Source organism: Vanessa atalanta, chromosome 10 (genome assembly GCF_905147765.1).
Source record: "Vanessa atalanta chromosome 10, ilVanAtal1.2, whole genome shotgun sequence".
NCBI classification, from domain to species: domain Eukaryota; kingdom Metazoa; phylum Arthropoda; class Insecta; order Lepidoptera; family Nymphalidae; genus Vanessa; species Vanessa atalanta.
This window is the reverse complement of record NC_061880.1, coordinates 11,485,576-11,504,544: the sequence shown is the minus strand read 5'-3', so window position 1 is coordinate 11,504,544 and position 18,969 is coordinate 11,485,576. Positions and strand designations below refer to the sequence as shown.

At 31.1% G+C, this 18,969-nt stretch overlaps 3 protein-coding genes across 4 annotated transcripts; 1 reads left to right on the top strand and 2 right to left on the bottom strand.

Moving 5' to 3' along the window:
• Window positions 1-500: 500 nt before the first annotated feature.
• Window positions 501-3,577, bottom strand: LOC125066711 (organic cation transporter-like protein). The gene is made up of 4 exons (XM_047674943.1): window positions 3,369-3,577; window positions 1,944-2,301; window positions 1,357-1,764; window positions 501-1,274 (listed from the first exon to the last, which is right to left on the bottom strand). Exons 1-4 carry the CDS (start codon window positions 3,397-3,399, stop codon window positions 572-574), a joined length of 1,500 nt encoding a protein of 499 aa, XP_047530899.1. The 5' UTR covers window positions 3,400-3,577; the 3' UTR covers window positions 501-571.
• Window positions 3,578-8,318: 4,741 nt separating this feature from the next.
• Window positions 8,319-14,324, bottom strand: LOC125066709 (polycomb protein Scm). Its single transcript, XM_047674939.1, has 5 exons — window positions 13,100-14,324; window positions 12,662-12,959; window positions 11,768-11,986; window positions 11,017-11,241; window positions 8,319-10,062 (listed from the first exon to the last, which is right to left on the bottom strand). The coding sequence occupies exons 1-5, from the start codon at window positions 14,149-14,151 to the stop codon at window positions 9,928-9,930; spliced, it is 1,929 nt and encodes a 642-aa protein (XP_047530895.1). The 5' UTR covers window positions 14,152-14,324; the 3' UTR covers window positions 8,319-9,927.
• LOC125066710 (aminoacyl tRNA synthase complex-interacting multifunctional protein 1) lies at window positions 10,661-18,298 on the top strand. 2 transcript variants are annotated; one of them, XM_047674942.1, is made up of 4 exons: window positions 10,661-10,672; window positions 16,880-17,074; window positions 17,243-17,722; window positions 17,963-18,298. In XM_047674942.1, exons 2-4 carry the CDS (start codon window positions 16,970-16,972, stop codon window positions 18,248-18,250), a joined length of 873 nt encoding a protein of 290 aa, XP_047530898.1. In that variant the 5' UTR covers window positions 10,661-10,672; window positions 16,880-16,969; the 3' UTR covers window positions 18,251-18,298. The 2 variants fall into 2 exon arrangements, with proteins under 2 accessions (XP_047530898.1, XP_047530897.1); XM_047674941.1 differs by lacking the exon at window positions 10,661-10,672 and having other exon boundaries at window positions 16,832-17,074.
• The last annotated feature ends 671 nt before the right edge of the window (window positions 18,299-18,969 follow it).

The window sequence follows — 18,969 nt, the reverse complement described above, 5'->3', positions numbered from 1 at the left end:
ACATACAATTTAATAAAGAAAGTTTCATAAAATCACAACGCCTCGTTTCTTGGAAGTCGTTTGTTTACGTTAAATCTAGGTCAGGGTTAATACACTTAGCCTTTATATCAAATAAACTCATAGTAATACATAAATGCTTAGTTTAAAATGTCACTTGCAAAAGGAGTCATGGATTGAAGAATTACTTATGGTTCAAGTAGTAAATATTTTTTATAATAAACGTCCCACGTTGTAAAAATTGGTGATTTGTCTGCAGGTCGATCGTCATTTTGTCGGAACCAAAGCTTGGTACAATAAAACTAGCACAATATTGTAACTACAAATTTTAAACAAACAAGAAAGTAATGTTTGATATAAACGTTAAGTTACCGTATCTTTTGTAAATTTTGGACGTATTTATGATGTAAACATTAGTAACTCGTAAAATCAGTATTTGTCTGTTCTTAAGAAAGAACGCCGTTAAGAATCATAATTATGAGAAATAAAAATACAAATTATTTCTTAACATTTACTACAATACTATTTACATTTATCATCTAACTTAAAAGTTACAGTTTTTCATAATATTATTTTAAGTTTTACTAGTTGTGGATTTCTTTTTGCCAAATTGTTCTCCCTCTTCAATTGTAGTCATCAACTCACAACCTTTAGTTTCAGGGAGAACAAACGTTATACACGCTGCTAGAAGTGGGAATATCGCAAAGATTAGTGGAGGCATCCAAAGCGCCACGTCTCTCAATTCTATTACAAAAGGTGCTAGCATCGAACCTACGCGCGCCATCATTGAAGAAAACCCAAGAGCAGCGTTACGTACGACTGTTGGAAATAATTCTGTACAATATAAGTATACCAACACGAAAACAATGAAGCTAGCTACTACTCCAATACTTGCGCAAATAACAGAACCTATGCCTTCTGGAATAACACATAATATTAACAAACATAGAGCGCATATAGCATTAAACACTATCAAAATAGTTCTTCTACCAATTACTTTCATTAATGGTATAGAAGCTAAGGTCCCGAGTAGAGTAACGCTGGCACTGGCTGCCACGTTGACAAAAACGTTACCACTTAATTGACCAACGTATTGTGACACTCCATAGAAACAGTAACTGCAAGTCAACCAGTTGAACGACATCGCCAAAATGTTTTTTCGCAGATTCGGTGTTCGAAAAAGGTCCAATATATTTCCTTTCTTAAGTTGATTCTTTTGAACTGATTCTTGATATAATTCCACATCCCTTCTTATGTTTTCAGTCGGACGTTTATTTCTATAAATTAAAATACATGCTATTTAATAATTAAGTATTTGTCACAGAATATTTTAATAGAATCATTAATGCAAATTCTTACACTTTAGCTACTCGTTCCAAAATTGTAATAGCTTCATCCGTTTTATTTACTGCTACCAACCAACGAGGCGTCTCGGGTATTAGAAAGAAATATGAAAGGAGAATAATCCCTGGTACAGAAATTGCAAATTGAAACTCCTTGAAGTCCCTGAAGAAATATCCAAAAACTGGCAGCAACATGTGACCCATATTAAAAGGGACTTGGTAAAGAGCCGAAATTACATCTCGATATTTTGTCCCAACAAATTCCATAACCATCACAAAGCCGGTGACCATTGTTCCTCCAACAGACATTCCTACTAAAAATCGAACGAACGTAAACGTCCAAAATTCTGGAACATATGCGGCTACAATGCCCATTGAGACTTGAATGACAACTGCTAGTAAGAGAGGTCTTTTTCTTCCAAACCTAAAAACAAAAAAAAAAACATAATCATTTTAAAAATAAGAAAAACCATACTTGAAAATATAATTAAATCCCATGAAAAACATCGATACCAAGAAAGCTAAATTAATGTTTCTTTTTTTATAGCATTTATTTCAAAAAGATATTACTTATTGTATAATGGTCACGTTTAATTACCTTACCTATCAGAAGCCATTCCAAACAGTACACTGCCCAATAAAGTTCCTAGTTGAAACAACGTTTGCGTAAAACTCGTTAACCATTTTCTGTCACATATCAAATCCCATTCCATAATAATGGAGTTTGTAAATATCGAAGTATCATATTGTGGATTCGGACATGGACACGTTGCATTGTTGCTAGAACCCTCACAATCGTATTCTACTTTTGGCGATAGAAATATAATGGCCATTTGGTGAAAAGCCACCGGAAACTTTGATAAAAATATCAATAAACATAAGTATAACTGATATTTTCCGAAAGATCCTGTCACTCTTTGTATGAGATCTTGGTTCGGAACATTTTGATTTGAACTTATGCCTGTAAATGAAAAATATAAATGTTATTAAATATCAATAAATAATAAACTTTCTTAAAAACACTTAAAAATTTTACATTTTTTAAACATGGGCGATATCGTCATTGTTTATTATTTATGAATATTAGATATTTTCTTATATATTTAAATAATATATAATATTTATAATTTTTATCTTACGTGAGTTGATTTATTGCTATAACAAGTTTTTCAACTTTCAAACTAATTAAAATTACGTTTCTAATACGTAGTGACAGTTGGTATATAACATAATATTTAATGCCGGGCTCACATTCTTATATTACTTATTATATATAAATTACTACACAAACAACAATTTATTGATGAACATTACCACGAAGTCTGGCACGTTGGAATTTTTTTCCACTGATAATCATTGCGTATGACTTACATGGCGATAATCTTTGAATATTTTTTACAGAAATTTCATCTAGCATTAAAGAGTATTCACTAATATAACTATTTAGAAATTTATCTTTGACTCAGCAACAAAAACTCTCGGCCTTTTTTGTAAACACTTAAATTTTTTTCTAGTGATAATGTTAATGAAATAGAAAATATAATTTTATTGTATTATTTTACAAGCCTTCCAAGGCTTTAAAACAATTATTTAAAGGTCAAATATCAACTCCCGCTCTATTATAACATTGAAAATAATTAAAGCGAATCTTAATTTATTAAGCTCTTATTATTATCATGGTAATACAATACAAATTACGATTATAAAATTTACTGAATATTTTAAACGATACATGCAATCAAATAAGTTCATTACTATGTTAATATTTAAGAAAAAAAAAAAAGAAATGTATTTAGAACGAATAACCGTAAGCAATATATTCGAAATATAGTTAACCGTTCAATTTTTTTTTTTTTCACTTAACATGAGTAAATTTTTTTAATAAAGAAACTATTTAATTCGTTCATTTTAACATACAAAAGAGACATGTATTATTTGATGTCTTTACTGGTATCAGCTTATAATCAAGGTTAGAGCCTCAATATTTGCAATATCGAGGCCGTGTACTTTCACCACAAACATTCTTACCATTTTCCTCTTTGTGATTTTGAAGCTCCATGGTACTGAGTCTGCTTTCTGCACTAAAACACTAATAAGTAATCACACACTTTCGTATCATTGGGGATAGGCGGTGAATGTTTATCCAATGGCATACAGCAACAGACTGGCTTGGTATTCTTTAGTATTTATGATAATGCGCTCGCGCCACTGAGTGGTGCTCCCGCTTGTCGCGAACCGCGATAGTACTGACATTAAATGCATTTAAACGTGATATAGATTTATAATTTACAGTAGGTATATAATATATACATTTCTAACTTATTAATAATATATGTTTTGGAAACTGAATATTAAATAATTAATGTAAACAGTGACGATCGCCAATGAAAAAATAATCGATGACATAATGACCAATAAAATAAGATTACAAACTGATTTTCCTGTAAATACTGGTGTTATATACGAGTATTTTTATATATAAAAAAAAACAGTTTGTAATTTCGAACGCGATGAACTTAAAAGTATTATTTTCGTTATTGCGATAAATAGTCAATTTATTGAGGAATTTTAAAGGCAATGCAATTTTACGCTTCGACTTTAAGAAGCAGAGCAATAATCATAAATGTCAATCAATTTATGTAACCATGTATATGAAATGAGAATATTTAGTGTTTTTTTTTTAAATTGTCAACGTAATTGAAAAATAAATTATTACACGATTTAGGAAATAAAGGCATATGTTATTAAAGAATTTTGTCGAAATTGGTTAGTAGGTAGATATGGAAGGTATTGAATTATGGATCTATTTACAAACGAAGACGCGCCCCTCCACGCTTTAGTATAGGTAACACTCGTGCTTAGATGATTTCTTAGTACCTATCCGTGAGATGACTATTGTAATGTAATATAAGTAAGATATTAGATAATTTAACTTGGACTCCTCCGGGTCTTCGTGAAACTTCTTCTGATTTCTAGGCATTTTTATTTCATATAACACGCTATAAACGGCATATAAGAAACAGGTTTTATTATTTATCTGTATCTGTTATGTTAAAGTAAAAAAAAATCATTTAATTCTACTCAAGGACGAAGCTACCGCTGTATCATAAAATCTGTCGTATTTAAAGTAGTTTTAGCGGGAATCCCGAATAAACATACAACAAACTTCTTAGTCTTTTAATCTTAGCTCGTTAACTAATTGAGGGCATAAAATTACAACCAGCAAATCACAGTGTATTTAAATAAAATGATGATAAAAACTACTTAGGCAATTCTTAAAATTAAAATTTGATAACACGCCTATGTGTAAAACATCTACTTCATTCTAGAGGCTAGTCACCGAATCCCTGTAATACTCGTCCTCAGCAGCCCGGAGATTAGAAGCTGACACTATTTACACATCTTTACTCATCAAGCTCGTAAAGTAATTGGTTTTGCACCTGAATCTTTCTCTGATAGTGTCCGATTTCTGTCCCATTGGTTTAAGCTGTACCATAATATACCCTGGGCAGGATAATTATCTTACTAGAAAATAGTCGAAATCTATCAGGAAGGCTCAATAAAATATATAGTTATCAAATTATGTAATCTTCGACAATGACAGTTTTCATGACTTTCTCTTATACTTAATAATAGTCGTTTTAAATAAAATAATACAAAGATAAATAAATATATGTTATAGAGTAGTAGATAAGATAAATTAGGTGTGTGTAATGCTTGCATAATCCGGATATAAAAAAACTTTCCTATTTAAAGAATAAGTATGATTCAAAACTTTCGTAATTTTTGAACCAATGTTTAAATTTAAATTAAGGAAAAGTTACGAGCAGAGCTGTCAATTCTTAAAACAGTTACTTACCTACATACTTATATTTTATAGAAAAGTGTCAAAAATTTTCACATTATCCATTTAACAATTCGGGCAAAGATTAAGAGGTTTTATGTGCGGTAAAACGTAGTGTTTTATAAAGTTGCAATCTGCTGTGGGGCTAATATGGTTAGAGATTATAATTTGATTTGATTTGATATCAATTCGCAACAAATATTTGATAGCAACAGTTGCTATGCTCTAACAGTAACAGCCCCACAGGTCTCAGACGTCGGAGAAACCATGGCCGTTGGAGTAGACGAGTCCTAGCATGTAGAACACGGATCGGTAAACGTTTTTTGCGTAGAGATGTTAAATCGCTCTGCATCTTCTACGGATTTTTTCACGGGGAATGTTCCGAGGAATTGTTTGGATTAATCCCGGCTGCTGAATTTCACCTTCGGATATATAGTCAAAATTCTAAGTTTCACCCGCACCACCTAGACGTCCGAAAATCCACAAGAGCGCGATTTTTAAGACATTTTCTGCCTCCAACCACTCTGTCCTGTCAACCAATCACTCTGTCAACGCATAAGAGCGTCCTCCTTCCTTAAAGGCCGGCAACGCATCTGCAAGCCCCCCGGTGTTGCAGATGTCCATGGGCGGCGGCGATGTGCCACCTACAACAAAACAAAAAATAAAATGAAGCTAAATATTCAAGACTTAAATCTTAACTTTTTGTTTGCTTTGACAAACAGTAAAATAAAAATATACATATTCACATAAGATGAATAAATAACAATAATAATTAGTGTGTAAATTGTTCTAAACGTTAAATGCACTGTTGCAACGGCTGATAGTGGAGCAATTAACCTAAAATGAAATCGATAACTATTGTTTTTTTTTTTAATTAAAATTTAAATAACTTAACAATTGTGTTTTTTTATACAATGATAAACTTTTTCCTAAACGTTGATTAAAATACATATGAGTTTATCAAAAACCATATATTCCATAAGCAAATACCTAATCAGTGCTGGGCAAACACCTATATCCTAGACAATACCAATATAAATACTAATGGTCCAACGTGAGATGACCTATATTATGTTAAATTTTAACGATATTATCTAGAGACCAGGTTAGAACGATTAATTAATGTTAACATATAAATATTAATTAACGGTATTCATTACTCTAAATATAAAAGTAAAATTTAGTTATTTTTTTTTATAGATATACTAGCGATCCGCCCCGGCTTCGCACGGGTGCAATGCTGTTACTAAATATACTATAGAATGTCTTACGTTCACAGTTTTGCAATCGTTAGACAATGCAAACCGCTATGTCCCTGCATTTTAAATCTGTAATATCTTCGAAAATATTCATTTATATTACATGCTGTCAAGGGCCATATTGATCTATATTAAATGCACAATGTATTTAAGGTACTTAATTGGATAAGGATTAATACTGTAGTGCTTAATATCGCTTCGAAAATAAGCCGTTATTTCTCGTAATAAGTAAAGGATAAAAAATGGTTATTGTGGGTTATCCCTAAAAGATAGATATATACCAACGGGGAATTTTTTTGAAGACCATTTTAATATGTACAGTATTGTAGTTAAGTATTTTGATCTATCTCTTAGGGTTCAGCCAGCGTTTGCAAAGTAACCGCAAAAAAAGTGTTTATTTACGACATAACTTTAGAAACCTCAAAAATTATCAGTGTATAGTAGAGAACTACTAAGTAAATTGTGCATGTATTATACCTAAAAACCCTTCCTCTTGAATCAATCTAACTATTAAAAAACCGCATCAAAATCGGTTTTGAAATTTAAAAGATCTAAGAGACTTTGTTTTATACTATATAATGATGATGATGTAAATGAAGTAGGTACCTAATAGCGTTGGATCGATATAAGGTAGTACGACTCTCGACAGGCCATGGTCTTTTAAAATTATAGCTAGTATAGAATGGTAAGTAATGAGTTCTATCAAGGACCTTGGAACCTACTAATAACTGCCCTGTTGAGTCTATTGCCCCGCCATAATTATAACAAGATTTTTCAGAGGCTCTCCGGATCTTAAGAGATTACCCTGGTCAGGGAGGCATTTAGATTTTGATATGGCAGTGCGGCGGCTAATTCTATAGCAAGGCGCGCCTCTTCAGGGCTTATCTGTGGAACTCACTTTTGGTCAACAACTCATTTTGCATTTTTAAATTCATTGCAAGCATTTAGTACATATAGTTTTAATTTTGACGTAGTAATATTTGATGTCGCGTTCCTTCCGTTTATTTCGAGAACCCAATCCGGCTCTCTTTACCTTTGCACCTGGGCATAAACTGTTTATTGGATTGAAGTGTTGACTTAAGCTCCGTGCGACTTTTGACTTGAGAGAATGATGTAACTATTTCAACCTGGGATTTTCGAAAGATATGCATTTTGTTAAAGCCCAAACCGTGACTTGTATTTATGACATTTGCATCTAACTTTGCAAGGAGAGTTTTACCGATATCATGAACAAGGAGAGGACAGGCCAAGTCAGACCTGATTTGAGATAGCCGTAGATCCAAACTGAGGTAATTTAAGAAATTGTCGATAATTACCTCTAAGGATGGTGGACGTCCTTTGTAATTTATCTTTTTATTAAGAAATTTGAAAAGCACTGAAATTAATATTTAAATTCAATAGACTTTCATCATCATAGTCACCGTCAGCCAGTGTCAGTCAGCTGGCACTATCCCAAACCATGGCACGCCACTGATATCGCCTACTTGCCTTACAAATATCCATACAGATGTACCTGTAGGTACGCCAACAAGCTGTCTCCACTCAATCTGCTCCAACGGTCACCCATTCTGCGGCATATGTGACTATGTCGTGTCGTTAACCTTATTTCTCTGACAAATAACTTCGTACCGGATACGTTTTATCCATTTAAATTTAAAAATGTGCGTGTAGACTGGAACAAACTAATTAAGTACAATTAATTTTAACTCGAGTTGTGTTTTTATTAATTATGGGTCCTTATATTAACCATCGTTTTTTAAATAGAACGCATCCGTATTTTATTCGTAGAATGTTACCATGCTTGTAAAAAAATAAAAACGCATCAATTATATTCGAACTTTATTTTATTTATACACATCTGTTTCATTATTCAGCTATTTACATAAAATTATTAAAAATTCTACCGTAATAAAATAATAGCTTTGTAATGTGAAAATACTTTCACATTCCCCCTATTGTACCTATGTACTATTTACAGACCCATACATTATAATCGCGTGTACTCTGAAACAGTGAATACATATATTAGATAACACATTATTTATTGCTACATTTTATGATATCTTTTAAAATATTGACTCATAAATAATAATTATTTAAACAAGAAAAAAAAAAAAACAAATACTAAATTAATCAAAGTCACAACACCAGACTGAAATCGCAAATATTTATTTTTATGAAAAAATGCAATCATTATGTTCTATGTAAAAGCTAATTAATGGAACTTGAATTAAATTAAAAAAAAAATACATTCGAAATACAAATTAAAAATATTTACAGCAACAATATGGGCAACGCGCCAATGATATAATGTTCTACACCTTAGTAGTTATGTCATGTATAAACTTAGAATATCACTTAATTTATAATGCAACATAATTTTATTATATTTTAATTATTTATCACTATAACAGATAACAGTGAAATATCACATTATAATAACCCTTCAAATGGCAAATTATATTTATTATTATTATTATGAAACATATAAAGATATACATGAAATAATTGCTTGTCAAATAAAAAAAAAAACATCAAAATGACAAACGAGGAACATCACTAGTTAAAATAGACAGGGTCATATCAATATCTATAACAAACACAGATTCTAATGACATTGTAAATATTTTTTTTTAAATAAGTTATGTCGACAATATTTCCTAAATATATTTATTATTATTGGAGTTATCATTTCAATGAGGTCGGAGCACTTGCTCCTAGAGGGACAGGCATTTTAAGTACACCTAATTATTGAAAGGCACTAAGACCCTAATCTACAATAAAATTTCTGTACATTGTATAGAATTTAATCTTTCGTTATTACAAATGACATTTATAATTCAACTGGATTCAATATCGTGTTAATATTTATATAAGGATATTGTTCCGGTGTTCGAATGAATAATATTTACGATACTGATCCAAAAGTTTTACTCAACCAAATTGCATGGGCTACAATAACCGTTAGGCGTTATTTAATTATGCACAGTACTGCATACGACTAGCCAATTCTTTTAAAGTATATACAAGAGAAATAACAAATAATAAAGCAAAATGTATAACAAACTCTCAAGTCTTACGATAATACAATTTCATGCTGCTAAATGAGTACAAACTACATTAAATGCATGTTCACTCAATGAAAATACTTTATTTACATGACTATACTATTATTTTATCTTACAAGAAATAGTTAAATTGTACACTTTAAAACTCTGAACAATGTTCGTTTGGTTTTATAAAATCAATAATTTTAAATAGTCATAAATAACCTTCAAATAGAACTGTCCTTAATTTTTGTACTGTTCCTTTTAATGTGATTATTTTTATAAACAATTTGATGCAGAGATTCAACGTGAAGTTATACATAGCAAGAGAAATAGTTATTTGTATGAAATGCTTGCAAAAATACTTTAAGCAAATGCTATATTTTACACTATTAAAACAGAAACTCATAGTTTCAAAACTTACTAGTGTTTTATAACTAAGTGCTATAGTGTCGACGATTTTTAATTTTCGAAACTAAATTACATATTTTCAATGCTGGGCCAAGCTTAAGTCCCATGTATTTCATCATCATATCTGAGTTCAGTAATAGCAGGGCTTTTCCATCTATTTCCTGTAAACAATAAAAGTGATTTATGTCAATTACTATTTACTGTTTTATGTGTAAAATTTCAGAGACTGATAAGACCAAAACAATGAATACTTTCATACTATTCCTAATCTTAATTATATTAATTATACATACTTGTAATTTTTAATATTTATAATTGAAATGATTTGGTAATTTTATTGCTATCATTATGCCTTACTGCTCTTTGTCTTTATAGGTAGGTCATACAAACTTTAAAATATATGTCACTGTTATTCAGACTATATAGTATTAAAGTTTCGACCATCATAGTCTTGCAACAAAGTTCGAGAACTGATCAGATATCATATCTTGATCTGTTGTGAAACAAAAATCGAAACGATGTAGTCAGGTCAGATAGATAATGGTTTACAATCGCGTTATCTTTAACGTTGCATTTATTGGTCCTTCGAGTCGGATTCGCGGATATTCCCAACATTAGTAAAAATTCGGTTCTTTGATATCATTCTATTAATGCATTAATGTTTCATAATACACTGAATATCATATTAATATGTGTTAATAAATATTATATTAGCAATGCATGTTATCATAGAATTACTACTATTCCCCTCTAGTATATTGTAAAACTATTGTTTTTCATTTTATATGAGCTATGTAAAACGAAAACTTAATTTCTTTTACTCTAACAAAAAAGGATTTTTTTATGGTTTTCTTTTTAAATGATCTTTGATTTTTATTTAAATATTATACAAGTGCATTTGTCTTGTCATTGTAATTTTCTAACAAACTATTGCTAGCATTCCAAACCTTGACTTTTGATACATCTGGATTCTTAGATATCTTAGAAGATCGTCGCAACCTTGTAAGCGATTCTCAGTCCCTTTTTAATGTACAAATATTGTCTATCTGAAGAATGTTACCGCATATGTATCGACATTATATATAGCTATATTGTAAAATATGATAACAACTTACATGTTTTCTGAAGAGATCAGCATGTGCCGCTAGAGCTTGGTCAGCGGCGGCTATAAAGCCTATCACATCTTCCACGGACCAGTCGGCGGGCGCCGTGGTGGGCGAGGGCGGCGGCGGCGCGCCCGTCGTGGACGACGCGGGCTCCGGCCTCTCGGGCGACACGCGCGCCATCTTCCCGCCTGATGTCTCCCCAGAACCATTCACTGGGCTACCAGTAGGTGACTCCTGTAATATTATATTAACAATAATAAATATTAATAATAATGAAATGCTACTAAAACTTATCTGTTAGACATTATTGGAACCCTTGAATTCTATCCCTTGGTGTCATATGTGCTGATCATGATTTTTTTTACATTTGATCCATATGTGGAAGATGTGGGTGCTCAAATCATCCATATAGTGGCAGAAGCACCTAAGGCACCAGCAATATTCATAATAATATAAAAGCTAAAATTAGGAAAGCTGTGAGTTTAAACTCTATACCCAAAAATAAGTGGGATATTATGGGTAAATAGATAATGTACTACATATATTACAAGTAGTATAATATTAAATATTTCTTTACGAAATTAATTGTTTATACTTACTTATTTACTCACTATTCAAATAAAAATTTTATTGATTTATATTATATAATATTTTTAATGTACTTTATTTTTAAATATTGTAACAAAATTATTGGTGGGATCTAGCAAACTACATAACCCCGTTTTTTTTATACTTAATAGTATATGAAAAATGATCTTACACTTTTTGCCCTTTTTACAGGAGCAGCCGATGTAACAGTGTTAGATGTAGATTCACCACACAGTGTGCAGGGCCGGCCAGCAGCCTCTCCTGTATCTATCTCTATCATTCCAACACAGCATCCAACACCAGCACAAACTAACTTCAACCAATTTTTTAATTCTTCTGTTGTCAACTCCAATGGTACTTTTACTGAGTAACTTTTACTTCCTGAAGAAACCTGTAAGAAATTATAAAAACTTAACTATTTTATATAACATTACCTTTAATATTTTTAAAGTTTAGATAATAATAATAATCTTATTTTATATAAATTTTATTAGTTTAAACCATTTTTCCAAACAGTATCCTACTTGCGAAAGTGTTGTGCAGACATATTCTATCCCAGAGTTTTTCATTAATTTATTAAGATTTAAAAGAGATACAAAAAATTTTATAAAAAGGCAATTTCAGTATCCCTCTCATATAATGTTACAAAAAATTATGCAATTCAATCTTAATAATAAGTGGTGAAAACTTTTATTTGGCCCTTGTGTTAAAAATTTCTGCACCACATAGTAAAATTATCCAAATTATATATATTTATAAATCATATTTATTACTCGGATATTATATGAGGGACATAAAGTAAATATACATGTACTATATTTTAGTATCTAAGTAAGTTACAGATACCCATAATTTACACAAATTTTTGATAAATGAAAAAATGTAACTATTGTCATTGGATCTTGCTGGTTCTAAAAATTATCCTTATACACTAACAATACAAATGTTGAGGCACATTTGTATTGTTAGTGTATAAGGATAATTTTATTTTATTGCAAAGCATGCTTAAATAAAATTTAGTTTGATTTTGATTTAAAGTTCATAATTATCAATAACCTCGCCTCACCTGTACATTTGTTATATTTGAATAACTACTTGATGCAGTGAGTATTGCCCGAGTCAATTTCTGTGGGTCTGAGTGAGAATTGAGCAATTCCTTGACAAGGTTTTCAGCAGCACCAGAAGCACCCACTCCTGTCACCGAAGTTGGTAATGCAGAACTACCACCAGAACAGCTACTCCGAAGACGCAACACCACATTTGCAATAGGAGTAACTGTATTTGTTCCATTAGTGTTTCCCGTACCTGTCGATCCACCTTCCGGTAAGGCAGGATTAGGGATACCACTTGTTCGGAACTTAAATCTGAAATTAGAGATATTTATGTTTTAAGTTTTTTCAGGAATTATTTTTTATCTTTTCAAAATATAGTTGTTTTATTGTTTTTAATACATTCCATATACTACTTGATAATTCTCATAGAAATGATGTATTATATGTCTTACCTAGATGGTGCACTAGCACTTTTTTGACCTGGTGGTTGCAAGGGATGACCTGCCCTTGCACACCATCCAACAGGAAAAATATCTCTTGAATCATATCTACACCAGTAATCAAAAGCACCTCTCCAACCATCAAAAGTAACATGTATCTGGTCATTTTTAACCGCCCCAACAGTTGCACAGCAAATAAGCTGGGGATTTTTTTTATCAACAGCCTCTAATTTTTGACCAACAACAAATACATTTGATTTAGGTGTGGGTGGTTCTTCTTGAAATACTTTAGCTGGAGCCATTTCTGCTCCATTTAATGTCTTGAGCAAGAACATTGGCCAGCTACTAGCATTCATACGAAAACCAAGCGGTGGCTGCAACATACCATCATTCTTTTCACAGTAACCAATAGGATGTATATCCCCAGCATCAACCAGCCTCCAGAAATCATTTTTGTTATCACTTCCATCGAGTCTTAACCTCAACCGCGGCCCTAAAACACCTACAACTGTAGCTATGCAAGTGGAAGTTAGGTTTCGAGGATCTAAGGCCTCCAGTTTCATGTTTACTTTGAAATCATTCACTGGTGGTGTTGGAGCTTGCTTAAAACAATCTTGTGGTGCTGCAGCGCTGTTTGTTTCTTTCATATACTCATTCCAATCAAACAACTGATAAATATCATAAAATGATCCGGCGGAATTATTATTGGGATGATTTTCAGTACCATTTGCTCCATTGCCAGACTGTGGAGAAGTTGTTCGTTTTTCGTTCTTCTTTTGGTATTTATTTAAACAATACGTTGAGCAGAAGTTTTTGCTACTGGAAGGAGCATTACCGCGAATAACATTGTCGCAATTAAGACAAGCGCCTTTGCTATATGCCTGTCTGAATTCTGACAAACACGTTTCGGAACAGAATTCTTTTTTCCCATTTTCGGTTGGTAAAACATACTTTAAAGGAGTTTTGCTCTCAGCACACCAAGTACATGTACGTTTAGGCGGTCTTCCAGGTCCACGTATTTTGCCGGGAGCATGCCCCGACGAGCCGACAGTATTGTTTGACATTGTTTCACAGCAAGGTTCTTAACACATTATCGTATATCGTCCATTTACACGATCAATACAATTGTTACATCGTATTTGACACACTGCAAAAAAGACAGTAAATAATGTATCACAACGACAAATTATTTTTGCACAAATATAAACAACGTCAGTAACTATTTATGACGCCATTCCAACAGCCATGTTGGTTAATTTTTTTTTTTAAAGTGATGTTGTTGCATAGTGCTGCCATTTCTTCAGCCACGTAATTTTTATATATTTCAATTACTATTGAAAACAAATGAAATATTTTACAGTTTGATAATATAGCACTATTATAGTCAAAATTAAAAAAGTAATTAATATCAGGACAAAGTAGCAAATATTTACACTATTTACAAATTATGAAATTGTCAATTGATAATAATCTTAAGCGGGGAGCAATTCTAATTATTGGCACCTACCCAATTATTTACATATCAACAAAAAATATATATACAGTGTTTAATAGACGAAAAATTAGGCAGACTATAACTGGGAAGTGGAAAAGGTAAAATTATATAATATATTATAGGGTTTTATGACTCCTCTCAAAGCCGCCATTTTCTTAAAATCAATTTAATGTTAATTATGTATTTTATATAGTTCTATATCAATCTGCTTATACTGATATTGTATTCCTCATGGTCTGAAATATAGTAACAATAGTAACCAATTATTTGAACAATATACTCATGATTTTTATTTTTTATTATAAGCATAAAATGATCTCTTTTTTTGGAAATCTGAATTTACCTTTACAGTGGCATGACACTCACAGCTAAACATGATTTACCTTTTTTTAATTTTTTGGTAAAGTTATTTTACTAAAAAGCTTTTATTTTTATTTTGTAATATTAAATTTTGTACAACAATATTATATACTTAGAATTAGAAAATAATTTGTAACGATATATTTTGTTAGAGTACAAAAAAAAAGCGCTGCCGTGGGTACCGCATTATCAAATTCAATACATAAAAACTTACAAAAAGAATTATATGTACGATTTTGAAACTTTGAAACATTTGCTCTGTTTCTTTCCTAATAACTTGCTATTTACTACTTACTGTTTATAAATGCCAAATGTTAATTTATATGTGTAATCTACGCCATATTAGAATGGAATATATAGAAATTAGAATCCATACTAATAGCACGGCAGACCTTTTTTAAAATAAATCGACAATGACAGTTCTCGAGCGAACTTTAAATAATTTTCCGACTACGGCTAAGGTAAAAGAAAAATATCGTTCTAGCAAATTACGTTTATAAAAGTACGGATGTTCAGCGGCAGGAACTATTTCAAAGGATTAAATAAAATAAAAACTTGTACGAAAAAAAAATGTTGTACGATATAATCGCACAACGATAAATTCCTAAAAGACATCAATAACAAAGCACACTTACAAATAAATAACAACATCTAGCTAGATATAGCACGATAGTAATTAGTACTGCTGAACAAGAATAGAAAGCGAGAAAATTCTGATAACCTTTAATAAGTCTACTAACCGGTTAATATTCCGGTAACTCGTTAAAAAACTGTAAAATTTTGTAAGCTGGCGCCTGCAAGAGTCTTCTCAGTCGAGCCATTAAGGGGTCAGCGATCTAGTGATTGTCTACCATTATGGAGAGAATGATCAGTCAGACTCAGTTTAGTTTTTCTCAGGAAATAATTCTCAAAATCAACTTATACGTAAATATGTTTTTTTCATAAATATATACAAATGTTTTAAATTAGTTATAACTAACAATCATTTCAAATCCATTATAATGTTCCGCTTGCTCATATAAGAGTAGTCAACCTAATTGAATAAATAAAATGTTATTATATATAAATATATATATTATGTACCTATTATGTTATAGAATAAAACTAATATCATTACATACCATAAAACAAAGTCGCTTACGGCTGTCTGTTCCTTGTATGCTTTGATCTTTAAAGTTACACAACGGATTTTGATGCGGTTTTTTTAATAGATACGATTGATTCAAGAGGAAGGTTTATATGCAAGAAACACCGATCAATTAAGAGGTTTCTAAAGTAATGTCGTAAATAAACACTTTTTTTGCGTTTACATTGCAAACGCTGAACCCTACGAGATAGATAAAAAAAATGTTCTACAATATTGTACACCTTAAAAAGATCTTCAAAAAAATCCGCGTTGGTATATGTCTATTTCTTAGGGATAACCCACATAAGCATTTTTTACTTTTAACGAGAAATAATATCTTATTTTCGATTCGATTTTAAGCACTACAGTATTAATGCTTATCCAATTAAGTACCTTAAATACATTGCGCATTTATTATAGATCAATATGGCCCTTTTCAGCATGTAATTTAAATTAATATTTTCGAAGATATTACAGATTTAAAATGCAGGGACAAAGCGTTTGTATTATCTAATGCCTGAAAAACTGTGAACGTTATAAAACATTTTGTAGTAAATTTAGTATCAGCATTGCACCCGTGCGAATCCGGGGTGGGTCGCTAGTATTATAATATATTAAATAGAATGGAGATAATGTTCTTCTGATAGCAAAGAGTATTATTTTCATATGTCCATCATCTTTTGAAAATAATCTGTGAGGTCCATAGAGATAAAATATATCCAAATTCGTATCAAAACAAGAATTATGATGTGTCAACTGTCAAACGTGAAAAGTAAAAATAAGTACTGAGGTTGTAAATCTAACTATTAAGAAGCTTGTAGGTTAAAATTATCAGGTATCGGCTAAAAGTAGTGGTTGATACTTTTTGAAAGATTTTAATAGATAATTTGAAAATTCGTGTATGAATTTCCGAATTGTTATAAGAAAAATGTCTAATAATGCAACAATAAAATTAATTAATAATGCCGAAAAGGCTGAAAAACGTTTAGCTGAATTAAAAAATAAGGTTAGAAGAGTTTGCTTCAGTAGAAAATAAAATCACTGATTGTTATTCTTAATTTACAGATTATCAATTTATATTTACTTCCGTAAATCTCAATTTTATGTTATGTTATGTATGTTTTGTAGTCATGTTGATGAGCATAAGATAATCATAATGGATGAATTATTCTAGCTAGATGAAGTTAAGAAAATTAAAGTCCAAGAAAAAATTAAACAGTTGACACAAGAGAATGAATCTTTGTTAAGTCAAGTTGAAAAAGCAAAAGCTGAGTTAATAAGACTTGAAATACAAAATGGTAAAAAGCAATATCCGTTACCTGGTAAAACAGTCGCAGATTCAAAACCTATAGATGATGCGGAACCTGCTCCTAAAAAAGAGAAAAAAGAAAAAGATGTTAAGAAGAGTAAAGATAAGCCACTGCAAAAGGTTACAATCAACGAACCAATTGTTGATGTTAGAAAGTTGGACCTTAGAATTGGCAAGATTGTTGACATAAATAAACATCCGGATGCAGACTCATTATACGTAGAAAAGATTGACTGTGGTGAAGACAACCCACGGACTGTTGTTTCAGGTCTTGTCAATCATGTTCCGATTGAAGAAATGAAAGAGAGGATTGTTATGGTTCTTTGTAACTTGAAACCTGTTAAGGTAATAGAATAGAAATTAAATTTCAATATTTAATAATTTAACTATTTTATCAATGACAATTATTGCAAATATTTAATCTTTGCTCATTACTTATTTTGGTACATTTTTTTTTGAACATGATATCTGTATGCAAAATTTCATGATTTTTGGCTGATCAATTAAGATGTAAAATTGTAATAAACTCACTTTCACATTTATAATATAAGTTAAGATTTACACAATTTATATTTATTTTTGTAGATGCGTGGAGTTACCTCAGAAGCAATGGTTATGTGTGCTTCATCTCCTGAAAAAGTTGAAGTACTTATCCCACCCAATGGAGCTACTCCTGGTGATCTTGTTTCATGTGAAGGCTATCCTCGGGAACCAGAAGCACAACTAAACCCTAAGAAAAAAATATTTGAGACATGTGCCCCTGATCTCAAAACAAATGATGAAGGTGTTGCTTGTTATAAGGGAAGTCCTTTAATTGTTCCAGGAAAGGGTTCTATTACAGCACCAACTCTAAAGGGTGTACATGTTAAGTAGTGGTTTTTTTATTTATTATCACCCTCTACAATAAATTGTATTTTGAAGGTGAAACTTGTTTTATTTTTGCAAGGTTGGTGCATTTAAGATTTGGAAACATTTTTTTTTAATTATACATAAACCACAAAATAATAAATTATACTTCATAAATACCCAGACAGAGAGAAATAACAGATTGTCTTATCAGAGATAGTATAACACAGGTAAAAAAAAAAATTAGGAGGACAAGTGGTTTTTTTAGAAATAAAACAGAAATGTAAGCAATATCAACAATATATTACATTTGTAATTATTATACATATATGAGAGCCTACATTAACAAACAAATTACTGTTACTCAGTTGATTTATATTTTAAAGATAGAAAAATAGATAGATGTGACAAAATAACTTTAACATTAACACCACAAAGATCATAGCTTTTAGTATTAATGATTTATCATACTCTATGGTCCTGTGTTGCAACCTTTTGTATAAAAATTATCTTCATTTGTTAATAACAATTGATTATACAGTGTCATAGAAAAAACTACAACAGTGTAGGTCATCTAATAAGAAAATATTTGTCTATATGTAAGTATTCAACAAGTGTGCAGGCAAGCTTCATTCAACAAGGTTCCATTGTCAAAGTGTCACCATAATTTACACAATGGTATACCAACATCTAAGTTACGATATCATAATAGTGGAAAATTTGAACATTAGTTTTATATATAGTGC

Bases quoted from the DNA above. Each gene is read 5' to 3' on its own strand.
- LOC125066711 (XM_047674943.1), bottom strand. From the start codon at position 3,399: ATGGAGCTTCAAAATCACAAAGAGGAAAATG. The intron at 2,302-3,368 runs GTAAGAATGTTT...TTTCATTTACAG, and splicing joins AAATCACAAAGAGGAAAATG to GCATAAGTTCAAATCAAAAT. The intron at 1,765-1,943 runs GTAAGGTAATTA...TTTTGTTTTTAG, and splicing joins TTTGGAATGGCTTCTGATAG to GTTTGGAAGAAAAAGACCTC.
- LOC125066709 (XM_047674939.1), bottom strand. From the start codon at position 14,151: ATGTCAAACAATACTGTCGGCTCGTCGGGGCATGCTCCCGGCAAAATA. The intron at 12,960-13,099 runs GTAAGACATATA...CTCTAATTTCAG, and splicing joins AGTGCTAGTGCACCATCTAG to ATTTAAGTTCCGAACAAGTG. The intron at 11,987-12,661 runs GTGAGGCGAGGT...AATTTCTTACAG, and splicing joins CAAATATAACAAATGTACAG to GTTTCTTCAGGAAGTAAAAG.
- LOC125066710 (XM_047674942.1), top strand. From the start codon at position 16,970: ATGAATTTCCGAATTGTTATAAGAAAAATGTCTAATAATGCAACAATA. The intron at 17,075-17,242 runs GTTAGAAGAGTT...GAATTATTCTAG, and splicing joins TAGCTGAATTAAAAAATAAG to CTAGATGAAGTTAAGAAAAT. The intron at 17,723-17,962 runs GTAATAGAATAG...TTATTTTTGTAG, and splicing joins GTAACTTGAAACCTGTTAAG to ATGCGTGGAGTTACCTCAGA.